This window comes from Pempheris klunzingeri, chromosome 6, assembly GCF_042242105.1.
Source record: "Pempheris klunzingeri isolate RE-2024b chromosome 6, fPemKlu1.hap1, whole genome shotgun sequence".
NCBI classification, from domain to species: Eukaryota; Metazoa; Chordata; class Actinopteri; order Acropomatiformes; family Pempheridae; genus Pempheris; species Pempheris klunzingeri.
The window spans coordinates 8,117,991-8,131,378 of NC_092017.1; the positions used below are offsets into that span (position 1 = coordinate 8,117,991).

Sequence of the window (13,388 nt, forward strand, 5' to 3'; positions counted from 1 at the left end):
AATAGCCAAGTTATTTATTTCAGGGATGGTCACAACACACACAACGTAAAATATGAGGCCTGCTAGCCATCATTATGATTTTATACTAACAGGGAAGATGCCAAATGGGCAAATGGTCAGAAACATTTTTCAATTACTCCCAGTTGTGTCACAATATTGTTCAGTCAAACAACAGTCAACAATCTGACTCTTGTTCTCAGGTAGAATGAGTCACACTGAGCACTCACAGGAAACAATTTGGAAGTTGGCATCACATTATTGATTTCCGTCCAACATGAGGTGTTGCAGTGGTGTTTTATTTTGCTGAGTTGGACAGAGGTCCCACGGTATTTAACACAGTAGCTCGTTCTGTTCTAAAATCCAAGGCCTCTCAAAATAATCACAACTTTACTGTGAAAACACTTATGTTTATTGTTGCTTGTGGAGGAATCATTATTTTTGGCAGGAAATGCAAGCACTTCATCTTGGATCCATCTTGAGGACATTGAGACGTGGCCAGAAATGTCCTGTTCTGTAAAATCCTCACAGTCAGTGTGGTGTGGTTCACTGTGGAGAATTAAAGAACTCCTGCCATGTTGTATTGATTCTTAGAGTAACACACAGAGTGCTCATGGTTTAGCTCTCTCAAAGCTTTCCGCACCTGTCTGACACTTTGTTTATATCTAAAAGATCTCAGTTTTATTAGTGTGTCGCGTTAATTATCAAACAAATTCAAATTCCTCAGTTGAGGAATGTCACCACCTGAACATATTACAGAATTCGTCATCTTATCATGACTGTAAAGTTGATCTATACTGAAAGAAGCTGATAGAATTGTATTTAAACCACCCATAAGCTGTGGATACAAACATTACCATGCATACATTTAAATCCTCATATCATGTATAGCAGTGTCACTCAGACCATACTGGATATTTTGCAAAGAAATCTCGGCTTTATCTGGCTGATGATGGTGACATCTACTGTTGGTAAAAAGTAACTGCTCAGGCTGAAAATAAAGCAGAAAGAGAATGAGTTTAGATATTTAAAGTTGTCAGTGTTGTGGGGATTGCAAGTTAAATCTGAAATGATGAGAGGCTGCATTTGAGTTTTATAAATATGGGCGTTGAACTACTTTTGTTCCTCTTTTTAAATGATAATCTCTAATATTCTTGCATGAGTTCATTACTCCGTTTGTTCAGTGTGCAATGAGTTCCTCACTTTACGGGCTTTATTATGAACGACAGGACCCAAACATGACACAAAATAAAGCTTAGACCGTACCGTAATTGTCATTTAAAAATGTGCGTACTTCTCAAATGAATGCTTTTATTATGGATGAAATATTCCTGATGTGTAATTTCAGTGTACAATATCCAAGAGTTTTAATGAGTGTACCTATCTGCCTCTATTCATGCATCATACCAAATCAAACTTACACAACTACACCCCATTAGAGCAGTTTTAATGCAAATGACACATATATACCACAAAATAAAATCTGGACAAATGAAGGGTATTCGAATCATATTGGTTGTGTACATTCAGACATTATCACTATACAGCAGTGGCAGAGGGCTCTGGGTGGAGTCTGGATCACTCGGCCGTGGTGCAGCGGCTTGGGTCTCAGGGTCTGTGTTGTCTCTGTACACTAAGCTTCAGAGGTGGAGACACATTAATACACATGATTAGATGTGATTACAAGAACAAAAACACACACTGAAACCTCCTGGAAACATGGTGTTACGAAGCCTGAATTTCTTTATAATTCTTGCGATCACTACTGCCATTAGGATAATAACGGTGGTTCAATGACAATTAGGGACTGTGTGGGAATTACTGGGATGTGAGGAGGGTGAATATTATCTATTTATTTTTTTATGATAGATGAGTTTTACCTTTTAATTTACTCATATTCTAAGGACCGTCTTCCATTTCGTGGCTGTAAGTACAAACAAAAAGTAAGTACAAAATCCAGGAGATTTGTATTTTATTTCATTTTCTGACATAAACATGTTCATACCCGATAGAGGAAGTAACCCCTGCTTTGGATCCCCCCAGGTCCCTGAGGGTCAGCCTGGACAGACAGACACAAATAAACCACAGAATTGAGCTTGAATAGAAAACTACCCTCGTCCTGTTTGGCATCTTCTCTCAGAGTTGCTACAACTCTCCTCCACCAGCAGAGCACATACTCATGTATCCACATGTGGATTTTTCAAAACAAACACCCTCCACGCTCCTCACTCGCAGTTCCTCTGTGTCCACTCTGTGTATGTTAGCGTTTGATAGCAATGAGGGATAAGTTCACCTGTCAGCTGCACTAATTTTAGACCGTAATTACTCGCAGCTTGGGAAAGAACAACTAATGTAGGCTGAGCTTGTACAGAGAGTGACGGAGAGCTGCCCGATATGAAACAGTGTTATTGACATGGAAACTCAGGAAGGGGAAAACATACGCTGAAAGTGTAGCACGCACACTCGACATTTGCCTCGAACAAATACAAAGTACAAACAATGCACAATGCACTTTTTATCATTGTCTAATTATCAGCTCTTTCTATAGTTTCAAGCAAGAGACCTATTGCAGTTGAGACATTTATTAAGCCAAACATTGAGAAAAAAATAGGATTTTAACAAAAAAAATGGGGAGTGAAAGAACTGAAATGGGTGGTACATACGTGCATTGAGAGTCCTCTCTCTCCTCTGGTATGGAGTTGAGAAACTAGAAGCAGGAGAGGGTGCAACAGAGGGGTCTGACAAACACAGGGACACACAGATAGAGCCGAACACACGAACATGAATAACAGCTCCAGTGACGGAGGAAAAGACAGAGTATGGAGTCTTCAGAGGCAAAGATACGACCTCCGTGTCTCTCTGATAACCTCACAACAACATGCAACACAGAAATGCAAACGAATGCTTCCTCAGTGCACGTTCTGCATTATTCACATACCAGTGACGGAGGAGCAAAGGACAAAATAGCTTCATATTTCACAAAGAGAAATATGGTTTATTGTGGAAAGGGAGTGTGCATCCTGGGTAGTTTTGTGGGGCTTCAATGAGCATAAATACACTTGGAGAATATTAATACAATGCATGTAAATAATCCAAACAGAAACAGCTCTCTGCATTATGACTTTTCATCTTTCTACACGACCCTTTGCAGTTTCAACTCATAAAAACACCAAGAGGAATCGTATTTAATCAACAAAATGTACCTTAATGTCTAATTTCTCTCATCGTTATGTCATGATTTTAAGAACCGCAGCAGATTTTTGAGTATCAATATTATGTTTCTGCAACTTTCCCCTTGTTTCCTGACTGATATCGGTGTTGTCCAGTGTGGAAGACGGAGAAAAGGGGCGAACGTTACCCAGATTCTCATGCAACCAAGAAATAAAGCTCGCTGAGGAGCCATGCTGTTGCCCTCCTGTGCAAAATGTTTATGAGAGTGAGCATCTGACATGCAGAACGCAGGGCAAGGGAGATGAGCACAAGTTCATTTTATATTTGTGAATGTGATGACAGTGTGTGTCTGTGTGCGTATCCATGCCACAGTATTTGTCTGCATGCATGTATATACATTAGTATCGACTTGTGGTGCTAAATGAGTGCCTGCATGCATTTTGGTTTGGGGAATGAAGTGTGATCATTTACACAGCTGGTGCTTCTAGATCTAGATCTGTGGATACGGTTTGAGAGGTACCACGCTTAGGCAAAAAGTGCAGGTCACATATAGTTTTACAACCATCTCAAGTACTTTCTTAGGTCAAGCAACACAGTGCAGATTTATCTTTCAACTCACAGTGCTTACTGCCCCCCGTGACAAGGCAGAACCTTGTGGTCTGGAGTAATGAAATAAAAACTGCACATACAGTGCATGACATTACAATGACATCCTTGCGTTTGGTCTTATGGCATGTGTCTGCGGGTCTAGTCTAACCAATTTCTGGAAAATAACAAGAGAAAAATAAGTTGTACTTACCCTTTTACTATTTTCTCGCAGTTTCAGCTCCTGAGAGGCCAACAAAAGGAGACTTTTAGTTGATTTCACTCTGAATCTTAACACAGCCGTGCTTAAACGCGACAGACAATCAACATTTCACTGTGCATATATTAAGTCTAGTGTGAGGAAACGTATACTCCTCTCTAATACGTTCCTTCTGAGATGTTCAGTAAGAGGTTATGATGTACCTTTGATTTCTGAACCAGCATCAAGACACAGAGTTCTCCTAACACATCAGATGTCTGGAAACATGACCAGGAAATAAGATTGGCTGTTAAAAAACTATAATAAATCATAATAAATGCACTGTAAATGCACTTAAACTCGTAATACGTGTGAGCAAAGCAGGCAAAATCATCCCTCACTCACCCAAAACTTGAGGTCTGCGGAGAGGTAGGATGAGCACGCAGCATCTATCTGTGGAGCATCACAGAGGATGATGGGCAGGAACACACACAGGCGGAGTAAAGAAGGGAGAGGGAATAAAACGGAGCAGCGTACCTGGCTGAGTAGCTGCCTCTGATCTGTTGTGGCTTGCTGAAGTTCTGCCGGAGCACCTTTTGTTTCCCACCCAGAAACAAACAGTCAGTATAGGACACTAAATGCTGCTATTTCAACATCAGCAACAGTGTATACTTTGATTGACAGAGCAGTCATAATGCATGATGGGGGTGCACTGTAGAAGCTGCAGGTCAGTGGAGCCGCTGCTTTGTTGTGATGACGAACAGCATCTCCTGCGTGTTGACGCTCCGCTTCGACATGATTGCAGCGGATGTTTATTAGCAGGGTAAAAGCTTTACTGTGGAACATGTTGATGGAAGATGGCTGCCTTTAGGATGTCTGCTTTTGGAAGTTTTCACGTTTTTAAACAAGATTTCATCGAGTCTTGTATTTTTTTTTTAGAATCTGTCTCTACAAAGAAAACATGTCAAACGTAATAGTGACACTGAAACCAAACTGATGTTGAATCCCACGAGCCACTTTGATGTCATGGGAGGAAGTGACAGTCAGTCTGCATCTACACATATCTCAAGTGTCAGATAGAGATAGTAGGCACACCAAGTCAGAGGCTGCAGGACCAGAACTGGGTGTCTGGCCGTCTCTGCCGGTCTGACGTCACATCAGTTAAGGAGCATTCAGTGATGGAAGGGTGGATAAGAGTCCTTTTAACATGAATCATGACAGAAGTACAGTAAATCACTTAAAAATGCTGTATTTTCAATGAAAATAAGAGAAGCAATTTAAGTAAATGTAAGTGTAAGTTTTTTTTAATCTATCCATCCATCTATCTATCTACTGCATGTTTTATACACATTCTTTTATTTTACAAAACTGTAAGATACTCTAAACAAACACCATAATTATCTATACATTTGCCCTCAAATTTACAAGACAAGACAAGCAAAGTCATCACCTAAGACACACAACCACAAAAAAAAAATGGTCACAACATTTTTAGCAAATCAACAATTCATAAATACATTGACTCAAATCAACAAAATATTACAAATTACACAAATTTGCTGCAGAAATGTATTGTTATTAGTGTATTAGTGTATATATTAACCATACTAATTACTAGATAGATAGATAGATAGATAGATTACATTCTACATTACCATGGACAGGAACAGGTGAAAGACTAAAAGTTTGCTAAAATCACACGTCCAAAACTTTCTTTTGTTTTTTTCTAGACAAAAAAAGCTGAGGGTGAGACAAAGTTTGTGACTTACTTGTGCAGACTGGGATGGTGAGGATGAGGAGGGCGGCCAGGCTGATGCTGGCCGTGCTGAGCGGACTCATGGCCCCGCTGAGGCTGAGGCTGTGCGCGCTGCCGGCGGCTCCCCGCTGCGCTGCCTGGCTCTGGAAGGTCCTCATCTCCCTCTCTGTCTCTCTCTGTCTCTCTCTGTCGCTCACTCTTCTCTCTCTCTCTCTCTCTCTCTCTCGCTGGCCTTTCGTGTCTTATGCGTCTCTGTGTGTGTGTCCGCTTGACTTCTTGCTCTTCTGAGACTTTCTGTCTCACGTCAGAGAAATATGAAGGCTCGTGGCGCACACACACACACACACACACACACACACACACACACACACCACCCCCGCCTCGCGCGCTCCACTGACACTTGGCTGCGTCATTAGGGCTCGTGTGAAAAGTTACTGGATTTGATCAACAGGTTGATGCTCCAGGGGGGATGATGGAGTGACACAAACACCCAAACTGATGGCGATGTTTGTTTTTTTTTTCTTCTGTTGGTGCTGTGATGGTAACATGAGCGCAGCAGCTGCCTGTAAATAAACTTCAACCTGAATCAGATGTGTATCACTACTTTTACTGTTCATGTGAAAGATGGGAGCAACAATGTCAATCAAAAGCACATCTTTAGAATATTGTCTTCTTTACTGCCAGATTTATTTGCATGGCATCCTTTGGTAACATGGTAAATCAAAGTGGTTCAAATAAGACACAAAAATGTATTGAAAAAATAAAATAAAATAGAAAGACATATATTGAGTTGGGATTTTACAAGAGCAGAATAAAGAGTAGAGTTAAAAAACAAGCTAAAATAGAGTACAACAGAATTACCAGATGTTAAAAAGTAAAATAAATTTGATATAATAAAAAACAGTAACAAAAAAACAACTGATAGTTGTTTAGTGTTTGACGTGATTCGGTTTTGGCTCTGGGACAGTAAGCAGGCCCGTCCTACATGACTTTAGAAACTGGGCGGTTCATAACATATCAGCAGATCAGGAACCATTCACTACTTTATGAGCCAATAAAATCCATTTTGTGACAGACAGAAGCTCTGAGAACTGACCTGACGTGATCCACTGTATTGACCATCATGAGGACTATTGCTCATCCTTTAAATCACAGCTTGAATATGAATCTGATTGGAAAACATCTCTGCATAATATGTTGTTCTCACCTCACCTGTGTGAAGATAAAAGCTATTTCATGCTTGACATATGTTAATATAATTGTAGGAACTATAATCTTCATTTTCAACTTTTTGTTCACACTGTTACATACATTTAATTCAACCTCACTATTTACTAAATTACCTTTTCTCATGAAACCCAGGCAGTGTGTGAATGCACTATAAGGCATTATAGCTCACTTTGACAATTATAACTAATTCTGTTGCAATTAACCATCCATCCATTGTCTCTACAGTTTAGCCTTAAGAGTCACGGCGGGGCTGGAGCCAGGTCAGCAAATCCCAGCTGACCTGGATTTATACCTGGAGCCTTCTTGCTGTAAGGCAACATTGCTAACCAACGCACCACCGTAGTGTCCCCACAATCAAGCAACCACTAATAAAAAATCTTCAGCAAATGCCACGATGATTATGAGATGAATAAAATGTCATTGCAAAGGAAGATGTGTTTTAATTTTATTTATTATTAGATTTATTGTTAAATGAAGGGAGTTAACATGTGTTACAGTGCTATGTGGAGGAGAGGCTGGACATCTGAGGGAGGCGGGATGAGAGACGAGGAGGATTTGGAAGATTTACAGGGTTCATTTTGTACACATAATAGCATGCGATGCCTTTGAATTGCAGTCGTGGATTTGCACTCTTCAAATCTTACTGAAAACATAGTATAATATCTTGATTCATCCCCTTCATTATCTGTCATGAAAGAAAAGCATTTTTTATTTTATCACTGTACAAGTGAAAGATAAATTGTGAGGCAGATTTCCTGGAACACAAGAGGCAAAATTGACAGATTATTTAAAGCAGTCAAGCCTCATCACAGCTTTGTGTTCTGAAATCTGGTGTGACTTTGTTCGAGCAGCGACAAAAGCAGTGCAGTGGTAATTGAGCGATTCCAGGGAGTCATCACACTCATCCCCACCCTTGACATCCTCCTACACTAATCTCTCTGGCCTCTTCAATCAGCAGCGGTCAGTCTGCAAGCCCATGGCGACAGGATGACAACATGTGTTGTTTTTGCAGCTTTGTCTTATGAGCATTAATTCTTAAGGTGCTTTTTAGGTGAATTGGCGTCATCTGTCAACATCAATATTGCTTCAGTAACTACAAGTGATGTGGTTCTTGTCTCCTGAAAGCTCTGGAGAAATCCTGAAAGGTTGTGACCTTCAAAAGAGTTTTCTTTCATGATGAAGTTGACTGGCATTTGCATGCGCTTGTCTAATTGGTTCGTCTGAGCGGAAACCCAAAGGTATTGAGGGACGATTACTGTCTGTGAATCACACTCTGTTGCACCTTGAAGCCGCAATGCAGATTAGTTGCAGTCTTAATTGTGCTGCAGTTCTAACCCACGTTAAAGAACAGCCACACAGGTGCATCATGGGTGACAGCCATGCTAGCTGTTTCCCCTTGTTTCCACTCATTATGCTAAGCTAAGCTAACCAGCCTCTATCTGTAGCCTTATATTTAACTGATATAATAATGTGTGGCATCAAATTTCTCATCAGCCTCTGCACCAGAGAGCCAACAAACATATTGTGTACAATGTCAGACCTTTGCTTTAAGCGCTGGGCCTAGTGTGATGAATTAGAGCAGAGAGTCAGACCCACCAAAACGCATCCATCACTTACACAAAAGATGTTTATCTGCATGCTTTGAGTGACGTCTATGACTGGAAAACAAGAGGAAAATGAGCAGGCAGAGTAACCTATTAACAAGTCACATCCTCCTTAACCTTATAAAACATGACAAGCCTCTGTGCTTATTGTATTTCCAAATTGTAGGAATCATGTAAACCAATCGTTGTAAACAGCTGCCTCTAACTCATGAGCAACATCTTACAAACTGCAGTGAAACACTTTACTTTTTTAAATTTTGTTTCCATCCTGTGCATGGGATGGAAGATGCCGGCTGGCCAAAGACTAATGCCAAGTGACCCTGTGTTTTTTATTTATTTTTTATTAACTTGGTTCAAATCAAAATAATCTCATCGCAAATGAGACTTTATGAACCTAAAAAATCTAGATGTCATTTTAAGAGTATCTCAGAACATTCCATGTTAATGGCATGCCACTTAATTGGTTTACAGACTAAACCAGAACTTGATGGCTTAATATCACATGTTAATAATAAGGGATTATTAACGGTTATCATATAGCTATTGAGGAACCTGAATGTAAAGGAGATCCTTGTCATAAATCTGATCATTTTCACTTTAGAATCTGCTCTAAATCTCTAACTCATAACATGCTACTTATGCAGATGGTATCAAGTAACCGAAATCCACTTTGACTTATATTGCATGAGCTGTTGACATATTGTGTTTCACTGTAAATATCATTATATTTTATCATTAACTGAGTATCACATTGTATCCAAGAACATTCACAATTTCCTGTGCAGGCGGATTCATGCTGAATTAATGTAAGTATGCATCATCCCTATGATGACTGTGGAATGAACAGTGTTTCACAAAGATCCTTTCATCCCACCCTCGCTGTCCACGCTTCCTCTGAGACCTTAAATAAATGAAGAAACTCCTCCTATATTATTAACTGCATTAACAGACAAAAATTACAGCAGCTAACTCTAAATTGTAGAAAAAGCCTGACCGTAAAATTGACATATTTACATGTATGTTTTTATACAGAATAAAAAATATATAAGATGCCTATTAGCGAGTTGTAGGAGTGCACATATACAGATATTTTTGCCTTCAGTCATTGCCTGGCTAGCTGTTTTCCTGCTAAGCTAAGTTAAGCTAACATGCTGATAGTGATAGCTTCACACATGAAGTGCACACAGAAATGAGAGTGGCATCAATCTTCTCCTCCAACTCTCAGCCGACATTAAATTTGCATGCCTCCCAAAATGACAAACTAGTCCTTTAAAGGCACTGAAAGGATATTATCATTTCAATATGTGTGTTTATCATTAACCTGTATGTTTTTCTTTCTCAGAGGCTGTCCCCAGTTGCTATTTTTATTTCTTCAAATAAATTTCACTTAATTCTCGAATCACATCTTTGCTCATGTGACCCCTCAGTGTCACATAATATCCATCCCACATTCTGGCCTTGCTGTTTGTCACTTTCATGCAGTGTCATGTGTCCCCACTTTATTCTCCCCCTCTGCCTTGTTACCATTAAATCACAAGAGGGGTGTGCAGTGTTTTACAAATGTTCAGTTCATTAAGTTGCTATAATCTAATTGCCGCAGAGTGAACCGGGAGCCTTGAGGATCCGGGGCCCTGCTCCGGCTGTGACATAGGCAGTGAGAGACGCTATCCTCACATACAACATACGATAGTAAAAAGCATATGAATAAAAGCTGATGTTATTCATTGGCCTGTCCAGTCCACTAATCTATCCACTGAGCCTAACAAATATCAGGACAGGTGTTTATATTGACGGTGTAATATCAAAATGGAGAGCATACACAATGGAGAGAATACAAACCATAAAAATAAATAAATGTAAAGGTCCCAAACAAGATGAAACTATTTTCTAATGAAGATAAATTTATAAAGCCATTTCCCTCATATTGTTGTAGAATTATCCAACATTTTCTCTAATCACGAACTGAATCCAAGAGCAGCAACACAAATTGTTTCTTGAACTTTTTTTTTCTCTCAGATCTGATTTTACGCTCAACTAATCTTTTTTTTTTTTTTTGCCATCAGCATTTCGATGTCATTGATAATAATCCTCTCTCGTTATTACACATGCTCTCCCTAACCCTAACCCCCGCACAAACAAACAGGAGAGCACTCTTGCAAGAGCATACATGTGTACGCACACACACACACTTTAAATTACATGATTACTTTAAAACCAAATCGCACACATGATCGACCCTCCTAACAAGCAGAGAGCTTTACACGCAATGTTGCTCATGTAATAGCGGCTCTCATGCTTGCTTCAGTTTGGAAGACCAGTGTGTTCTTGTCTATGCGTAATTTGGCAGCGAGCGGACACCTCACCTTGGGTTGAGGTTACCAAAGTGAGGCCAAAGTTTCCCCTCAGCTGCCCACCGCCGTGCTGCTCCTGCAGGCTGTTTGTTTGCACCGATGCAGTCAGGTGTCACCATTATGCACTTCTTGTTCATAACAGTGGCAGAAGCACACTTGAGTCAGTGTTCGTTTGAAGAGGTTCTGTGCTTGTTTCAGCTTAAAGCCACAAAGGCTCCGGACTGTAAAAGATGTGACTTCAACAGCAAGGGAAGTCTCTCAAAGAAGTTACAGGGGTATATAATGAGGCGGTCTGTGCATATGCAGATCTATTCATCTATTTTGATTCTGCCATGCTGACAATACAAAAAAAATATGGACCTAAAACAACACAGATGATGCCTTCTTCAAGCGCATTAAAGGGCTGCGCTAAATGCCATCCAGATAGCAACTCAAATGTTTCTGATTCCAAATAGGAATAGAAAATGCTATTAGCCTTTAATCAGCAGTGTGAATGTCAAATGTAGATTACATAGATGCAATCGCCGTCCCCTGACGCTGCACCACCGGTGTGAAAAGCCCTTTTGTTTGTGAGTCACATCTGCATGTTATCCGCCGTGCATGTCACTGGGGCTCCCTCGTCGGCGTAGTGGCCTCCTGACAGGACAACTTCATTTGGTGGGAGCACCTCTCACCTGCAGCGAGTTTGTGTTCCTCCTCCAAACTGACCGGGAGTGAATAAGTAATGTATCTTAGTTTTTTACTTTTGGTTTTCTGCAGTTGTTCTGCTCCAGCATGCTCTGGGTGATTGTTTTTGTGCACAACATCAGTCTGTTGCACTGTCTATAGCCCTTTGACATTCACAAAATATATAGACAGTAAGCAGCAGGAGAGCAGAAACGGTGGGTGAATCACGACTACAGGAAAGCACAACATGTGTCAAAACAGAAAAAGATAATGGTAGTGTGTATGTGTGTATGGTTTGTAGTGTGTGTGTGTGTGTGTGTGTGTGTGTGAGGGATGTGTGTGTGTGTGTGTGTGTGGTGTTTAGATGTACTGTATATTACACATGTTGGGCTGTCAATTTTATGGACATAATGGCCCAAACACAAGACATTATTTCACCATTGCATCAAAGAAAAAAGGGTTAAAGTATTTGCATTAAACTGGAAATATAAATTGGTAATGATGCCGTTGTGAGGAGTGGGCTCATGTAGCCAGTTTGGTGTAGAGATTTCGCAAAAGTGCATCAAACAGAATAAATGTCAGGTCCATTTTTTGCCTCTTGATGATAAAATTAGACTACTGTGTACTGTATGCTGTGTGCTCCATTTGATGGGAGTTTCTCAGGCTGGTTTTCATGTTAACATCAACTTCTTTATGTTGCAGTGAATATTTAAATTTAAAAGTCTACAAATATCAAAATGGCCATTCCAGAAGACCAGTGCTGGCTGGACTTACTGAAAACTCCTCCACTTCTTTCTTTGCAGGCAAAATATAATATTGTTGTGTTTATTTCCATATTAAAGTGATAACTTTGTCCAGTAATGTTGTAGGGGACAGCTTAATATGTCCATGAGCTATAATCACAAAATGTTTATCTTCCTCAGTGATGTCCAGGGACGCTAGTACCCAGCATGCTAAAAGACGCCACAGAGACCTGCATTACGATTGTACACACCCCACAGGGATGCTGTGTTCTGTGCCTGAACAACAATGTAATTCTCTACAGAAGATACAGAAGTATAAAGATGTAACCTGGACACAACAGGCATTGTTTACGTTGCATGATGACTGATGAAAATGGAGATATGAGATATGTTTGGAAGTCAACGTCACAGGGAGCAATAAACCGTGAATTTAACTGTTGATGACAGTGAATGCCACATTCACCAGCTGGGAGATCCACTGCTGTCTCTGCACAATAACTTCAACACCGACCTCAAGGCATTGTCTGCAAATCACTTGTTCTTCTGTGACTTTCTTTTCCATCATGTGTCTGACTCACTCACTGCTGGCATTCAGTCTCAATGGCCTCTGTGGGCTTTTGCTATAGATGGTGTGTCACTTTTATAACTGTCGAAAACATGAATACACTTGAGCACTGACAAAACATAGATTAAGTGTAAGAACTCTGCCCACAAGCAAAGAAGCATGGCATTTAGAGAAATGCTAACTGTTAGGTGGATTAACAATGCCATCTGCTGTCCTGAAAACAACATGTATACGCGAGATGGCATTTGCGGACATAATCTCAAATGGTTCATGTTAGGGGCTAAAAATGGAAAAGCAGGCCAACTCAAAAACACTAAAAAGACAAATACAATCATGATAAAGAACTCGAATGAACAACTGATTGTAATTAAAATTGTAAAACATTTTAGTCTAATAAGCATCTTAAAAAGTTCATGTTTAAAAGACATGTTTATCTGTAAGTGATTCAGTAATAAATATGGTTATCTCACCTCACAAATATCATATGTGACCCCTATATATGAATAACTTGTGACATTATT

At 40.0% G+C, this 13,388-nt stretch overlaps 1 protein-coding gene across 3 annotated transcripts; it reads right to left on the minus strand.

The window, feature by feature from the left end:
• Positions 1 to 1,332: 1,332 nt before the first annotated feature.
• Positions 1,333 to 5,882, minus strand: nmu (neuromedin U). Of its 3 annotated transcripts, XM_070832806.1 has the most exons (10): positions 5,722 to 5,882; positions 4,490 to 4,545; positions 4,358 to 4,405; positions 4,177 to 4,230; positions 3,968 to 3,997; positions 3,797 to 3,847; positions 2,661 to 2,735; positions 2,003 to 2,056; positions 1,878 to 1,921; positions 1,333 to 1,635 (listed from the first exon to the last, which is right to left on the minus strand). In XM_070832806.1, the coding sequence occupies exons 1-9, from the start codon at positions 5,864 to 5,866 to the stop codon at positions 1,886 to 1,888; spliced, it is 549 nt and encodes a 182-aa protein (XP_070688907.1). In that variant the 5' UTR covers positions 5,867 to 5,882; the 3' UTR covers positions 1,333 to 1,635; positions 1,878 to 1,885. The 3 variants fall into 3 exon arrangements, with proteins under 3 accessions (XP_070688907.1, XP_070688908.1, XP_070688910.1); XM_070832807.1 differs by lacking the exon at positions 3,797 to 3,847; XM_070832809.1 differs by lacking the exons at positions 2,661 to 2,735; positions 3,797 to 3,847.
• Between the last annotated feature and the right edge of the window lie 7,506 nt (positions 5,883 to 13,388).

What these genes read in the sequence shown, in the direction of transcription:
- nmu (XM_070832806.1), bottom strand. Translation starts at nt 5,866, where the DNA reads ATGAGGACCTTCCAGAGCCAGGCAGCGCAGCGGGGAGCCGCCGGCAGC. An exon ending in TGCGAGAAAATAGTAAAAGG is followed by an intron (nt 3,848 to 3,967) that starts GTAAGTACAACT and finishes CTGTATGTGCAG; the next exon opens with TTTTTATTTCATTACTCCAG. An exon ending in AGAGAGGACTCTCAATGCAC is followed by an intron (nt 2,057 to 2,660) that starts GTATGTACCACC and finishes CTGTCTGTCCAG; the next exon opens with GCTGACCCTCAGGGACCTGG.